Source organism: Mirounga leonina, unplaced genomic scaffold (assembly GCF_011800145.1).
Source record: "Mirounga leonina isolate KUSES-001 unplaced genomic scaffold, KU_Mleo_1.0 Mir_168, whole genome shotgun sequence".
In the NCBI taxonomy this organism is placed as follows: domain Eukaryota; kingdom Metazoa; phylum Chordata; class Mammalia; order Carnivora; family Phocidae; genus Mirounga; species Mirounga leonina.
Window position 1 is genome coordinate 22,182,337 of NW_023270426.1, and position 16,681 is coordinate 22,199,017.

Below are 16,681 nucleotides of genomic sequence, written 5' to 3' on the forward strand. Positions count from 1 at the left end.
GCAGAGGAAGAGGGATAGGGAGAAGCAGCTCCCTGCTGATCAAGGAGCCTGATGCAGGGCCTGATCCCAGGACCCTGAGATTATGACCCGAGCTGAAGGCAGACACCCAACCAACTGAGCCACCCAGGTGCCCCAAATAAATAAAATCTTTAAAAAAAATTTTTAAAAGGTAAAAATTCCCCTAAAATCTGTACATTTAAATAGCAAAGCTAAATAACAGATAAATATGTAGATAAAAAACAATTCTTTATCTATGGATAAAAGGTACTTTGAAACTGATCTTGAGATTTCCCTGGAACTCATGGACAGACTGATGCTTTTTGTGTACTCTAAGCTACCTAAACCTAAACCCCACCATTTTTTTCTCTCTGCAGTCAGGTCAAACTGTCACAAAATATGCCTAATAGCAAACAATATAAAGAAATAACAGATGTTGGTGTTTGGCTCAGTCAGTTAAGTATCTATCTGCCTTTGGCTCAGGTCTTGATCCCAGGATCCTGGGATCTGAGCCCTGTGTTGGGGCTCCCTGCTCAGCAGGGAGCCTGCTTCTCCCTCTTCCTCTGCCCCTTCCCTCCACTTGGGCACATGCACACATGCTCTCTCAAATAAATAAAATCTTAAAAAAGAAAAAAAGAAAGAGGGGTGTCTGGGTGGCTCAGTCGTTAAGCATCTGCTCGGCTCAGGTCATGATCCCAGGGTCCTGGGATCGAGCCCCGCATCGGGCTCCCTGCTCCACGGGAAGCCTGCTTTTCCCTCCCCCTCCCCCCGTTTGTGTTCCCTCTCTCGCAGTCTCTCCGTCAAATAAATAAAAATTTAAAAATCTTTTTAAAAAATTTTTTTAAAAAAGAGAGAAAAGAGAGAAAGAACGAACAGATGCATAAACAGACCAATCAATACCACCGCTACATAAATATTTAAACCACTGGTTGTCAAAGGATGGTCTGTGAACCAAAAGACCAAAACTATTTTCATAATATTTGCCTTTTTCACTGTGCTGACATTTGCATGATGATACAAAGTCAATGGTAGAAAAAAATGCTTGAGGTCTTATCATAAATCCAGGCAAGTGGTACCAGACTGTACCATGGCCACTGCATTCTTTACCAGAAAACCACCTGTAATTTTTTTTTTTAAAGATTTTATTCATTTATTTGACAGAGAGAGACACAGCGAGAGCAGGAACACAAGCAGGAGGAGTGGGAGAGGGAGAAGTAGGCTTCCAGCCATGCACGGAGCCCGATGCAGGGCTCGATCCCAGGACCCTGGGATCATGACCTGAGCTGAAGGCAGACGCTTAACGACTAAGCCACCCAAGTGCCCCGCCACCTGTAATTTTTTAAAACGGGACAAGTCCTTGATGAAGAAGCAGTAAAAATTATTAATTTTACTCAGCCCTGAATACACTTCATTTCATTATTTGGTGTGACAAAATGGGAAGCACACATAAAACACTTCTGCTGCAGAGTATAGTACAATGCTTGTCTGGTCTGAACTGCGAGCTGAAGTTTTATCATGGAACTTTCAACTGAAAGATAGGCTGACAGAAACTATGGTTATTCCAACCTAAGTATCTGGCAGTCTGAGCAAGACTGATACTTCAAGAAAAAGCAAGTGAAAGTACTGATAAAATTTGAGTTTTCAAGCAAAAATCTGAATTCTGGAAAATCTTATTTTTACCATAAACTCATTAATGTCCCAGTACTTGAAAGATGTTTTTGATATAATCAGTGTTGATATTAAAGAATGTGAACTGTTGATATTATGTAACAAAATGTATCATCATTTGGGAGAACTGAGTAACTCCCTGAAGCCGCATTTTCTAAATGCCCAATATACCCAAAATCAAGCATGAATAAAATAATCACAGCACCAGAAAGACTAAAAGATCAGAGCTGAAAAATTCACAGATAATGGTTTCAGGTTTGTAATACAAATAACTTTGAAGCTGCTACTTACTATGTTTTGGTCTATTATCAAAGAAGAATGGACACAATTATCTGGAAAGGCTATAAATGTTCTATTTCCAACTACTGGTGTGATGGCAAATTTTCTTGACATACTTTAACCAAAATAACATAAAGCAAGGAACGCAATACAGAGGAAAATGCAAGAATTCAGCTGTCTTCTACTAAGCCAGACATTACAGACATTTCTACCGTAAAAATATAAAACAAGCCACTAAAAAATTTTTCACTAAAAAGTTTTTTGGAGATTTTGGAAAACAAAGTTACATTTAAAAATTTTACATTAACAGGGCCCCCAGGTGCCTCAGATGGTTAAGCGTTTGCCTTCGGCACTGCCTCGTGATCTCGAGGTCCTAGGATCGAGCCCCATGTCCCACTCCCGGCTCAGCGGGGAGTCGGCTTCTCCCACTCCCTCTGCTTCTACCCCTACTTGTGCTCTCTCTCTCAAATGAATAAATAAAATCTTTAAAAAAAAATAAAAAAATAAAAATTTTACATTAACATGTAATGGGTTTATTGCTACTTTAAAAATATAAATTTCTCAGTTTTAATTCCTAATATAGTAAATGCCAATAGTTATAATCCACAGAAACAAAAGTTCTTTGGGTCCTAAATAATTTTTAAGTGTGTAAGGGGGTTATAAGATCAGAAAGTTTGAGAACTGCTGACCTAAAACTAATAAAGGAGGAGGGATTTTTCAACCAAAAAACTGTTAGGTTAAAAAAAGAAAAAAACAAGGGGTGCCTGGATGGCTCAGTCGGTTAAGCGTCTGCCTTCAGCTCAGGTCATGATCCCAGGGTCCTGGGATCGAGTCCCACATCCGGCTCCCTGCTTGGTGGGTAGCCTGTTTCTCCCTCTCCCCCTGCTCATGTGCTCTCTCTCTCTTTCTCCCTCTCTCTCTCACACTTTCTCTCAAATAAGTAAATAAAATAAAAAAAATAAAAAAAAAACCATAGAAACAAACAAAAAAAAACCTCTTAGGTCATAAATAGCTGTATATAAGCATCTTCCCAACTACAACTCTACAAAAAAACACTTCCAGTGACTTAAATATGCTGTTTTAACTTATAATATGGTAAATGCTCATAGGTATAATCAACATTAACAAAGGTCTTTGGAGTCGTCAATAATTTTTAAGAATGTAACATGTGAAAACAAAAAGTTTGAGAACTGCTATTTTAAACCATCACTAAATGTTTACTTCCCTTAGGTTTCTAACATATTTTCCCACAGCTACTTGTGAAGAGAAACAGAGTACCTACCTAATACTATGAACTACCTCTCAGAAAAACTCAAAAAGATGGAACATTAAAAGCTACCAAAAGTTCGGGCGCCTGGGTGGCTCAGTTGGTTAAGTAACTGCCTTCGGCTCAGGTCATGATCCTGGGGTCCCAGGACTGAGTCCCGCATCGGGCTCCCTGCTCAGCAGGGAGTCTGCTTCTCCCTCTGACCCTCCCCCCCTCTCATGTGCTCTCTCTCTCTCTCATTCTCTCTCTCAAATAAACAAAATCTTAAAAAAAAAAAAAATTACCAAAAGTTCAATCACCAGTATCCACTAATTCCCTAGAACAAATTTATACATAGCTCCCTATATATATGCTAGGGCTTGTACATTCTAGGGATATTTCTCCCCTATTTTTCTTTCATCCATGGTGGACAATCAAAAAATGTATTTTTTTTAACCTTCATGCAATCAATCAGCCAAAACCTCTCTGCCTGCCCCTCCCCCTGCTTATGCGCTCGCTCGCTGACAAATAAATAAAATCTTAAAAAATAAATAAATAAAAAATAAAGCTTCCTAAACAGTGTATCCAATGACTCCACCTATGCCCTAAGATAGTGCCTCTACCCTACCACACTTACAAAGTTTACACAGTATGCCATGTAAATAGTATCCCTTCACACATGAAAAGCTTGGAAAGAATTATCTTAATGCATCACACCGTTCTCTCCTTATAGCCTAACAACCTAGTAGTAGCCCAGAAGTTGGAAGTACAAGTCAATTCAACCACTGTATCTTTCCATTTCCAAAGGTTCTTACATTTTACCCAACTCAACTAAAAACATACTAAAAATACAAAAACAAACTTTAAAAAGAAATGTAAAAGGTTATATCTTGAAAAAAAATGTATACATATATATGTGTATATATGTGTATATATATATATATAAACGCTAGGGGCGCCTGGGTGGCTCAGTTGGTTGAGCATCTGCCTTGAGCTCAGGTCATGATCTCGGGGTCCTGGGATTGAGCCCCACCTCAGGCTCCCTGCTCAGTGGGAAATCTGCTTCTCCCTCTCCCTCTGCTGCTCCCCCTGCTTATGCTCTCTCACCCTCTCTCTCTCTCAAATAAATAAAATCTCTAAAAAAAAAAAAAAGTGAGAGAGAAGTATAAAGGCTAATATCTGAAATTTTCTTAGCAAGTTTGCTTAAAATTTTGTTGTTCTTTTTCATACACAAATCAATCTTTTTTTTTTTTTAAAGAGAGTGAGCAAGAGAGAGAGCACAAGCAGGGGAAGGGGCAGAGGGAGAAGCAGACTCCCCACCGAGCAGGGAGCCCGATGTGGGGCTCCATCCCAGGACCCTGGGATCATGACCTGAGCCGAAGGCAGATGCTTAACTGACTGAGCCACCCAGGAGCCCCCATACACAAATCAATCTTTCACACATTGTTACAATTTGCATGATTTAGTGTTTCAGTGTATCTACATCTAGAATAAAATGTTCAAAAGCTAAGGTTCTTTCAACTGAAATACTACCTTGTTGACGCTGTAACACTATTTGGTTCCAGGATGTTTTCAGTCATCCTTAATTGTACCACCTCTGCCATGTCACTTGATTTTTCTGCACCCTCTTCTGGAAGTTCTTCTATATGTTCCAGCTTTTCATCTTCCTCTTCTTCCTCAGAAAGTTCATTAACCTATATAAATAAGAGGAAATTGAAAATCAAAATTTAATACAATGGTTAATTGACATTATCTAAGATATACTATTCTAAGAAAATTTTAACACAACTCATTTTTTACTTCATTTCCTAGGACCAATTTTCCTAATGGAATAAATAATTGCCAACTCTCCCCATATTAGAAGAAAACGAAACCAAACTTAACATTTTAAAGCACAAAGTGATGATTACCTTAGTATATCACTAAAAATATGAGTAAGAATGTAAACAACGAAAAGCCTGCACACTGTAGTTAGTTAACATTAAAAAATCTTCATTTCTTAACCAATCAGTTTTATAGACTGATAGTTATAAAGACTTATAACTGACCTCTCCAATTTCCACGTGCATTTAACAAGTGATTTTAATATAGGATAAGCGCTGGAAGAGGGCAGAGACATTTTGCCTTAAGGTGTTAACTATGTTTTAGAAAATGTCAGCTAACTTCTAAATGATTCAGATGGAGTTTTTCATGAAGAGACTGGACCTCACAAGGGGGAACTCATTGCTTTGGTCAGTAGCACAACTCAAGGCTATAATTCTCTTTCTGGCAGGGGCTATAAAATGTCTTCCATTATCAAGCTGGCTACATAAGTAAACAATCACTCTAATAAAAAGACAATGAATAATATCAGAGAAGGAAAACCAACAAAATATTTCCAAATGAGAAATAACTTTTCAAGCTACCCCAAAGAAGAAACTAGCCATAAATTGTCTTAACATCTTTTATAATTTAATATTAAGTCATTAAAAACACTGAGCAGTAAACAACATATACTTTATCCATTCTAGCCAAATGCACTGGAAATACCTAAAATAAATTCACCACTATGTGTAAGAGTGGTGCTCTTTCCAGACAGTCAAACATAGTTGCTAGAATACCCTCAGAAGTAAACTTTAACCAGAAGATAGGTAATTTCTCTGTGGCATTCTACCACACTCATAATCAGCAAATACAGACTGCCTGCTTTCAAGTGTAATACAGTAAGTACTTAAAAGCCAGACTCTGAAGGCAGAAAGATGTATGTTCACATTCCTACTGGGCCCTTTACCACCCCTCAACTTACTTAACTTCTCCAGGCCTATGAATAAAATGGAGATGCTGTACATACTGCCTACCTATGCTCATAAGGCTAGTTGAAAGGATTAAATAACATATACAAACTCTTCTATAGTGTCTACACATACTAAGCAATAAATAGCTATCATTATAACTGGAATTGTTATTTCTATATAGCACAGAGCCTAGTTTCTACATGTAACATCACTTTTTTTTTTTAGAAAACCAGACAGTATTTGCCACCCAAACTAAAGCAGGAGCTCTCAACCACTGGTGTATCAAGGTCACTAGTTATCTGGGTTACTAAAAATTCATTATTAACAATACTACTTAAAGACCTCAATTTGTGAACCACTTACTTCATATATATAAACCATATGCAGCAGATTCAGCTGAATTTGTTGTGCTTCTAAATGCTAACCCTCATCTATCCCCTATCATGTTGAACAATGATGAAAATACTAAAAATCATTAAGTGATTAACTGAAAGGTAAGATTTATACACAAAGGTAAAAATTTCATATAGTAAATCAGTTTTTAAACTGAATCAAATGGAAAGTAACCCTCATTTTCCTTGTATTTAATAAATTAATGAAATTCAAGAATATACTTAACATCCACCTAGTAACTCAAGCAAGAAAAAATAATGGCAAGAAAATATTGTTTTCAGAGATATTAAATGGGAATTACTGTGGCTGATCAATAAAGATTTGGGCACCACAGTAGAATATTAAAAAAAAAATTTTTTTTTAAGATGGTTATTTAAACTGAGAGTAAGTATTTATTCACTCCACAAATTTCTAGTACAGAGTACTGCTATTTTTAACATGCTACAGCATGTTTTAAAAACTAGTATGTGCCTACAGTCAATAGCTCTTAGGAACTACAAATACCTTATACTCAATTACACTGAGTATATTATATTCAATTCAATAAGCTTTATGTAAACTAATTGACATTGTCCAGTATTTTCACCAATAATCATCCAGTAAGATATGACATGAAAAGTAGCCTAATAGGATTTTCTTTTCCCCCATCCCATCTCCCAGGCCTCCCAATGTAACTTCCTGCAGTAAGAAATGACTAAATTAGTTTGGGTAAGAGTATTAAAAACTTAAAAATGCCATCTCTCACCCCACACTTCAAAAGTTCTTAATCCTCTCCTTGTCAACCTGACCTTCTGTTTATCAATGCTCTATCTGTTCCTAAGTTATTCTGAACCTGCCCTATATATGCAACTGCCTCAACTCCATTCATGGAAAACCACTCACTCCACTTATGGAAAACCCTCATCCATACTTACATCTCTTCTTCCTTTGACTGCTGTAATTCCCTTCTCTAGGGTCTCGTGAAATGCCTGCTCTCCAGACTCCAGCTTGTGGAGAACGCTGCTACCTGCCTTCTCAAATGTATAAAGAAACATTAATTATCACCTACATCTTCAAACCACTCTACTGAATTTGCATTCATGTAGGGATCCCATACAAGGAACGTGTCCACCAACTCTGGGTCATTTCTCAAACATTCCCTAGTCATCATCGCCAGTCATCTCTCTCACACTATTAATAGAAATATCTACCACCTTGAAAAGGTCTAGCAGCCAAATACTTGCATTAACGGGATGAAACTCCAAGAGAAGAGAGCACGAGATTAACTTTGCTTCCTTCAAATATCACAATCAGAAGAAAAATAATCAAAGCACTGCAAAGATGGACCAGGTCTACCCATATCTTTAAATATGGGAATAAGAAATTAGCAGTATTTAAATTAGGCCAATTTGAAAATACAACCAAAATGTGCTAAGTTTGAGGAAATTTTACTTTCACTCAATACATTATCACTTCAGCCTCACAAGTCAAATTGAAGTTATTACATCTGCTTCAAAGAAAGCAAGCTTTCAGATATCTGTTCTACTATTGTAACCTATAGTTCAGAAATGTGATTAAAATACATAAGAAACCAGATTCAGGAAATTAGCAATATGGGCCAAAATAATGAAATATACATCCCTGTCTCCTACAACTCACAGCACTACTCCATTTATTGAGTATATTCTACTCAATATGCTAACATCCTCTTTTCTTTTTTAAAGATTTTATTTATTTATTTGAGGGGGGGGTGAGAGCAGGGGGAGGAGCAGAGAGAAAGGGCTGCAATGAGCACAGAGCCCAACATGGGGTTCAATCTCATGATCCTGAGATCAAGACCTGAGCCGAAATCAAGAATTGGACACTCAACTGACTGAGGCACCCAGGCACCTCTAACATCCTCTTTTCTATCCACAGGCAAATCTACAGAATTCAACATTATGTCCTGGTGTTAATTAACCACTATTCTATTTAATGTAAAGCACAACATATGTTAAGTTTTCTTAACATTTTCTAGTGTTTAAAGAAATATAAAAATACAAATGCATTACATGTGAGTTATTCCACTGTACGTAAGGAAGCTGAAAGTAGCAGAAATATCAGAATTACACCACAACATAAAACATAGTCAAGGCATACCCTGAAGACTTCAGTCATCAAGATATAAATATTAGGGCAAACTGGCATCATCATTTTCTTACAAGTCAAATCATCTTAGAAATGTAGAAAATGAGTAACACACACGTATGCATATTATTTCATTTTGAGCAGCCATTAATTTTAACTAAAGAAATCACTAAACTAAAACATAATTTAAGATTTTTTTTTAAGATTTTATTTATTTATTTGAGAGAGAGAATGAGAGAGAGAGAGAGAGAGAGAGCATGAGAAGGGGGAGGGTCAGACGGAGAAGCAGACTCCCTGCTGAGCAGGGAGTCCGATGCGGGACTCCATCCCGGGACTCCAGGATCATGACCTGAGCCGAAGGCAGTGGCTTAACCAACTGAGCCACCCAGGCGCCCAAGATTTTTTTTTTTTTAAATAACCTCTACACCCAACTTAGGGCTTGAGCTTACAACCCTAAGATCAAGACTCGCATGCTCTACTAAATGAGCCAGCCAGGCACCCCTCAACTAAAACTTAATTTAAAGAAAAGAAGAGGCACACAAGTCCCCAAAGATGGGATTTCTTGTAGGCATCAAAAGACATTAATGATTTAAGGAATATCTACCTCCTTGCCCGCTTCTTGTCATTTTTTTTTTTTTTTTAGTTTTTTAAGATTTTATTTATTTATTTGAGAGGGAGAATGAGACAGAGAGAGCATGAGGGGGGTAGGGTCAGAGGGAGAAGCAGACTCCCTGCTGAGCAGGGAGCCCGATGCAGGACTCGATCCTGGGACTCCAGGATCATGACCTGAGCCGAAGGCAGTCGCTTAACCAACTGAGCCACCCAGGCGCCCTTGTCATTTTCTTTAAAGCAAGAATAATTTTGAAGGGATGTGTCAATTTTTTATTCTAACTAAGTTTTTAAGTCAGGAACTGTATATGATAGTTAGAAGTTCAAAAAATACGCCAAAAGTTCCATGGATCACTGATTCTGGCTACACATTCTACCCACCCACTTGGTTTACTTCACAAATGTATACATATGCACATTGTTTTCATCCTCAGTTTACACATTACAAACTGCATGTTACAGTTTCCTTAAAGTTCCTGGTACTTGAAAAGAAAGGGGGGGGAGGAAAGGAAGGAAAAAGGGAAGAAGGGAAAATCAGACAATGATATGAATGCTTACATAAAGAAAACATGGAAAACTAAGGAAGGTCTCAACTCCAAATATTAAAAAGACTTATCCATTAAAGTTCACAACAGTACAGAAACTCTTAAAAAAAAACGATGGGCTACCCAGAAAATAAAACTCCTAAATTCACATTATCAGAACCAAGACCTGTAAGAACTAATGAAAATCTGTATGATAAACTACCTTTCAAGAGTTGCTGCCTCCTAATCTAAAAACAAATGAAGAGAAGCCATCCAATGTGCATCAATAAATAATAACCATATAATTAATCATCAAAACCTGGATACACACGAGAGTGAAAAGAAGAGCTACTAATAATTACATGAGAAGGAGATATAAACCAGGACTCTTCTGAGAAAATGGGGTATACTATCACCTTTTCAAGTAGAGATCAGTACAATAAATCAAATAAATCATAATGTTGCATCCATACAATAGAGATCTATGCAGTGGAAACAAAAGAATATGCTCTCTATATTCCAGTAAGAAAAGACTTCCCAATACACTATTAACTGACTTAAAAAAAAAAACCCATGGTGCAAAACAGTGTGTGCAGTATGCTACTTTCCTGTTAAAAAGCTAAGCAAATATTTACTTACGTTTGCATAACAAAACTCTGGAACAAACACAGAGAAAACCAACATGGGGGCAAAGGAGCAGATATGGGTAAAAGCAAGAAATTTTACTGAATATTTTTTTTTTAATCAGGTGAATGATTTACTCATTAAAAAAGTAGCAACCCCATGACACCCCATGCCCAAAATATAAGTAACTTCATAGGTTTTAAACTAATAAAAGTTTGTTGGACAAATTATTTCACTTCAGTGCAAAAGAAAAACCTCCACATAGACCTAAATTATAAATTCTAAACATGAAAAGTCTGAATTAATGTGGCTTTACAATAAATTACTGTGCATCAATATTCTCATTTCATGAAGGAGAAAGTAACCAGGTTCTTGTACTATCTCAACCATCAAGGCATAGAACAACAAAATATAATGGAGTCAGAAACTGGATGTTAATTTTCCAAAGTCACAAAAGTTAAAAAACTACCGTGATGCTTCCCAATACAATGACTGCACCGGTCTACTGACTTGTGACTTTCATCAAGAAAAACTTCCTATTTTTTAAAGTTTGTGTGAACTTTGTATTGAATCTATCCCTCCACCTTCTATTTCTCACTCTTTGCCTACATTCTTATATGCTAAGTTTCTTTGCAAAAGCAAAAACAAAAAACAAAAACCACCACCCTAGTCTTACAAAATAAACAATGCTTAAATTAGAAAGAAAACATGCAAACCCCACAAAATATCTAACATATACTCTGCCTTCAATACCCTTTCCTTATTACTCAAATTGAGAACAATTTATTCAGAAAAAGATACATTCATACATTACATGGATGTGTCACCCATGATTACATGTAATAACCAAGAGAACTCCTTTGTTTAGCACTTAAAAATTCCACCTGAGTTTGTGCCAAGGCCTAAAGAGCATATTCTTTAAAAATTCTCCCTCCGAGTATTTAAAATATTCTCACCTGTTCGGTAATTGAACTCAAATCATTAGATGAGAAATCTTCCTCTTCATTCTCAAAAAACTCATAGTAATTTTCCAGAAGTCCAGCCATTATCCTGCTCACTATTTCTTGCTCTTTCAGATCTTCCACATCTGTGTAAATGCTAAGAATAAAAGTCTAAATTGAATTGAGAGTCCTTAAATCAAATACAGGTAAAATTAGAAGACAACCAATGAGTCACTCAATAAACCTGAGCAATTTATATCATCATTCTGTGCCTCAGTTTTCCCATCTGTAAAGCCTACCTAATTTGTACCCTCTTCACAGAAATGCTGGGAGGATTAATCAGATCTACTATAAAAAATAATGGTTCACCAAGCAACCTATGATCCTTGGCAGATAGTATAATAACTCTATTTCACAAATTCAATTTTTTTTGATTACATAAAAATTTGTGGAAAAACTTACTGGAAGACATCTGGACCAAAGACAGCAGCCAAAGAGTTTGCAGACCAAATTTCTTCATGATGTGATGCTACATTGGCTAAAAATCTACACAGAAACTTTAACAAACTATAATTAACAGGTGGAAGCTGCTGTAAAAGGAACCTCAACTTTCTTCCAAATTCATCTTCATTATTATAATCTATAAAACATAATGACAGGTTTTTTTTAATGAAGTAAAAGCAAAGCTCAGATATTTTGCCAGGTTCACATTACTCCACCCACATCACCTTTTTACTATTAACAATTCAAAATCTCTTCACTTCCTCTACCAGAGGCCAAATGCCTCAGAGCTTCACATTTCACTTATTAAGTGGAAGAGAAGAGCTGGAGAAGAAGAAACTCAACCTCCCAATTGCTGAAGGATGTTTTCCTCATCTATTACTCATCAGCCCAAATTCTCTAATTTATTTTTTTTTAATTCTCATCATACTGTCTCTTGCATGACTGTACCTGTATTTCCAAAGCACTGCCAACTATAAGAAGTCAGAATGCACTGACCAATGCTAGTCAACAACTATGATTGAACAAAGAAGATTTAACCCACACCACTGAAAACCTAACCCAACAAATACAAATCAGCCTTTTTTTTCTTTATTTGGCTTAAAGTCTGATGTCCAAATTGATATTTTATTTCCTTCAGGCAGGAATCCAAGAACAAGCTCCAAGTATATTCTGAACCTGGAATCAAAGCTGTCTTCTGGTTTTTGCTAGGACATTCTATCAAACCAGGGATAAATAATATCTAATAGCAACACCACCACTAAGAAACAGCACTATTATTGGATATTATGCCACACGTACCACTTTATATGTATTTCTCTTCCTTCCCAACCCTCCTATTCCTTGTTCTTGTCTCCTGCCTTTGCCTTCTCCTCCTCCTCCTCCTCCTCACCCTGTAGCTTAGGCTTCCTAAGACCAATCATAAAAGTAAACAGGACTACAGGGATCTAAGAAGTTGCCATTACCTTGACTAGACCATACAGACCCAAAAAGCATACGTCCCCAAATGGGAACATGAGAAATGAATCTCCGAACTATAATAATTACTGTTTACATGTCAAAATGTCTACAAGATAAAAAGACTTTGAAATTAATGGTAAATGAGTGATTGGTAAGAGTCAAATTATACTACCTTGAGAAAGCTGCATCAAGTGAATATGCAAACTGCCAGGGATAACAGGTTCAGGAAGTTCTTGAAGGAAAAACCTAAGAAGACTAATAGCTGAGGGTACATCTGCTTCCTTAACCAAGTCCACCTCTTCTCCACTGTCGTATCTCTGCCGAAGCCACTCCACTGTCTCAGCATTTCCATTGACTTGAAAAAGTCCTTGTTGCTCCAGACCTCCTACATTAGTTCAAAGTAAAAATTAAATAAGCTTCAACTTAGACTACTTGGCCGTATATATTCATTTTCCAATCAACTTAAAATACTCACTTTTGAAAAGCCCTTCTTGGCTCTCCTTACTGGGTTAAACACCTTCAAATCACACATTTAGAAACATACTATCTCTGTCCTGAGGGATAATCTATTTTATCCACCCCACCTCCATTAAAAATATTCCTATTACCACCCCACTAAAAAATGCTATATGCTGGGCATTTCTAAGTATATGACTTTACGTAAGAAATTTCTATCATTTTTCCTTACTATATTTTGGACTTTCCACACTGGAAAAAAAAAAAAAAAGGGAAAAAAATCCAAGGTCAAAAGGGATAAATTGTGTTTATTAAAACAAAGGCTAGCCCTCAAGGTAAGGAAATGTATACCATGTTCCTCAATATAGTCCACAACGTGGCGGACTATGAACGGAACCTCATTGTCTGGATGTCCTCCCTGCTGCAGCTCATCAAGTGGAATTCCAAATATTTTGTTAGCAAGAACGGAGTTGCAGTTACTCAAGGAAGGGGAGGAGCTCTTCCTCATATCTTTTTTGCAGCCAGAAATCAAAGCTGTCTTTTCTGCCAAATGAAAGACAAAAACAAAAACAAAAACAAAAACAAAAAAAAGACTAATAATCAACAGGTGACAATATGATTAAATACATTACAAAAAATGCTTTACACCTGAATGTTTTTTTTTTTTTATCATTACGTATGTTCCAGTTTTCAGGCTCACAATGTATTCTACAAATAAAGCTCAATACAATCATCTATTTTCTCTACTAGTTTGTGCATTTATCAAACAATGGCAAATTCATCATTAAACTTAACAAAGAACATTAATGTCCCAAAGACAAATTAAGGGGCAAATATGGCTCCAACAGGACCTTTACTGACCAAGCTTAATGACACAGGTAAGAAGCCAAACCCAATCATTTCTGGACTGTGCTATATGAAGCACATCTAACCTCTTAATTTATAAGCACCCAAAACAGGAGAGAATCACTTTTTATAAAGTACTGGGCTAATAATCACTTTTTATCAATGATGGGCTAGTAAGAACAAATCAACCAGCTCTTATTTCTACATGACAGAGCAGCCACAATGTTTTTATAAAAGAAGGAATTTTTCAGTTCTAGACACCAACTTTCAAATGGGAATGTTCATCAATCCTGCTGTTTCATTAATTATTGCAAAGAAAAATTTCCACAGCCAGTCTCTCTCAGAAGAAATAAGTTATTTGTCTTAATTTTGTAGGAATAGTGATCACTAAAGCAGTGAGAGAAAACAATGTTTCAAATATCTGAAGTATCAGAGAACAAGTATTCCCAAGAAAAATTTGTTTCCTAAAATACTTATTACTTTATGTGGGAAATTAGTATTTTCAAAAGAAAAACTTTTTTTTGAAAAAAAGTTGTTAATGAACAAAATGACACCAACTGGGCTTTTTTTCACCACACGAGAGAAACAATTCCTTTCTCACTACAAGAGAGAACAGAGTAAAACAGTAAATCTACTCAATATTCTAAAGTTTGCAAAAATAACTTCTATATAAGTTACATAATAGCCGTACCCCAGTTGATCAAGAGTGTCGCAATATGACTGGGAAACAATCCACTCAACTTACAGAAACAACAGAAATCAACTCAGGGGAAGCAAAAATGCCATAAATTTATACAATTTAGACAAGCAAAATCCATTCTTCAACGTATATGGTGCCAGCTAATAACTACAAAACCTCAAGTTAAAAATCAAATAGCAGCAACAGGAGATAAATTCCAAAATTCCTGTGGATTTATACAGCATGGGAGTTACCATTTTGAAAACTTACCTTTGAGTACTTAAACACCTAAGTTTAAAAAATGGCTTCTGCACCAGCTACCCTCACTGAGCAAGCATTCTTTTGTCATTTATGGCTGTTTGAGATTATGGCAGAAGATCAGCCTGTAGTTCCTCATTGAAGAAACGCAGAACTCGATCAGTACTTCAGCAGTTAATCTAGAAGAAAAAAAAACAATTCATTTCCCAAACCATCTCATACTATGAGAAGCACCTAGAATAAGCAGTGAAGTCCATGTAGGAGGGTAACTATACTGAAAACCATTCTTCTGCCTGAAAATTTGCCTGTGACCTAGTTAAAGGCAAAATCTTGCACAAGGTTTCAAATTATGATGGCCAACCTGGACAAGAATCTTTCTGGTAAAAACAAATAAAAGCATTACAAAGGAGAATCTTTAATAGTACAGATCTTCAGAGATTACACCACTCAAATAATCCATTTTCTTCAATGGATCCTTCATTTGAACACACACACACCCCGCCCACCTCCACTGGGTCCTCATATACTTAGAACAAAACACAGAAACATTTTCAGATCGAAGAAATGAAGACATAATTTTAAGCTTGGAAAAGCACTTATGTACTTTATTCTTTTCTTTGTATACAGCAAATATTTTTTTAGCAAGAATGCAGTTGTCTGAGCTTTCTGGTTTGGAGACGACAGCACATGTTGGAAAAAAGCACTTAACAGAACCAGAAAAGCTAACATTCAAACATTAACTCCACCATCCTATACATGTGACCCTGAACAACTCCCATGTCTTCATGTCTCTAATCTCAGGTTTCCTTTATATAAGAGTAATAACTATACAGCTGCTTAACTGAGGTAATACATGAAGGTAGTAGAGAACCAGTTTTCTTTCTTCTTTGTATTAAACGTTAAAAGACCAGCAAACAGGCTGGGGAGAGAGGAGACCTGCTTGACAATGCGTTTAATATTTGGTCTCATCTGTGAACTATTATTTCATCACCCCCTGTGAATTCCAGTAATCTACTTAAAAACCTTTTAATAAGCTCAGGAAACTGTGCTACAGCACTCTGCTCAAGAGAGTCCAGGTAAGCAGAAGAGTATTATCATTCAGTGTGGTTTTCAAAAATGTCTTATTGGTAACATATACCTCCAGGAGGAACATGAAAAATGGAGGGGAAGGAAAACCACATTCCCACAACAAATCTTCGGTAGATGATTACTTCCCAAATATCCTCAAATGCCTGTTAAAACATGTAGCCTATTCATCTGAAACACAACTTCAAAGTTAAGTTACAGATCTTTTAGAGAGGTTAACTTCAGGGATAAAATGTTTAATGAACTTATAGTAAAAGTCAGGTTGATACCTTCATGACATAAAGAAAAAGGGGATTTGCTTGATGTACAATAAATGAACACTCATTAGAAGAGTTTTGTCAGAGGCAAGTTCTATGTTCACTAAAATGGGTACTCAGTGTTTCTGTGCCTTGTTAATGAAACCAGGAATCAGCACAGTGCAAAAGCATTTAGACTGGAGAGTGGCCCAAAATAACATTCCTGCAAAATGCAAAGTAGTTTTGACATTATTTAATCCTGTTCCCCACTCCTTGTCAGAGCTTAAATCGTGTAAGTATTCCCTTTCTATCTGTAGTGGGTCCAACAGTGTTCCCCAAAAAACTCATGTTCACCCAGGAATTCAAAATGTGAACTTACTTGGAAATAGGGTCTTTGCATATGCAATTGGTTAAGGATCTCAAGACGAAATCATCCTGAGGGCGCCTGGGTGGCTTGGTTAGTTAGGCCTGCGCCCAGGACCCTGGTATCGAGCCCCA

The 16,681-nt window shown here is 36.7% G+C and overlaps 1 protein-coding gene across 6 annotated transcripts in view; it reads right to left on the reverse strand.

Annotated features, from left to right (window-relative positions):
• Positions 1-16,681, reverse strand: part of FAM13B (family with sequence similarity 13 member B) — an 80,313-nt gene that overhangs the window by 47,384 nt on the left and 16,248 nt on the right. For 4 of the 6 annotated variants that reach the window (XM_035014206.1, XM_035014205.1, XM_035014208.1 and 1 more), the window contains exons 2-8: positions 14,874-15,040; positions 13,430-13,621; positions 12,795-13,007; positions 11,624-11,801; positions 11,177-11,318; positions 7,272-7,367; positions 4,724-4,884 (exon numbers count right to left, since the gene is read on the reverse strand). In XM_035014206.1, the coding sequence (XP_034870097.1) occupies positions 4,724-4,884; positions 7,272-7,367; positions 11,177-11,318; positions 11,624-11,801; positions 12,795-13,007; positions 13,430-13,586 (947 nt within the window). In that variant the 5' untranslated portion in view covers positions 13,587-13,621; positions 14,874-15,040. The remainder of the gene's footprint in view (positions 1-4,723; positions 4,885-7,271; positions 7,368-11,176; positions 11,319-11,623; positions 11,802-12,794; positions 13,008-13,429; positions 13,622-14,873; positions 15,041-16,681) is intronic. The other 2 variants (XM_035014210.1, XM_035014209.1) reach the window with 1 other exon arrangement.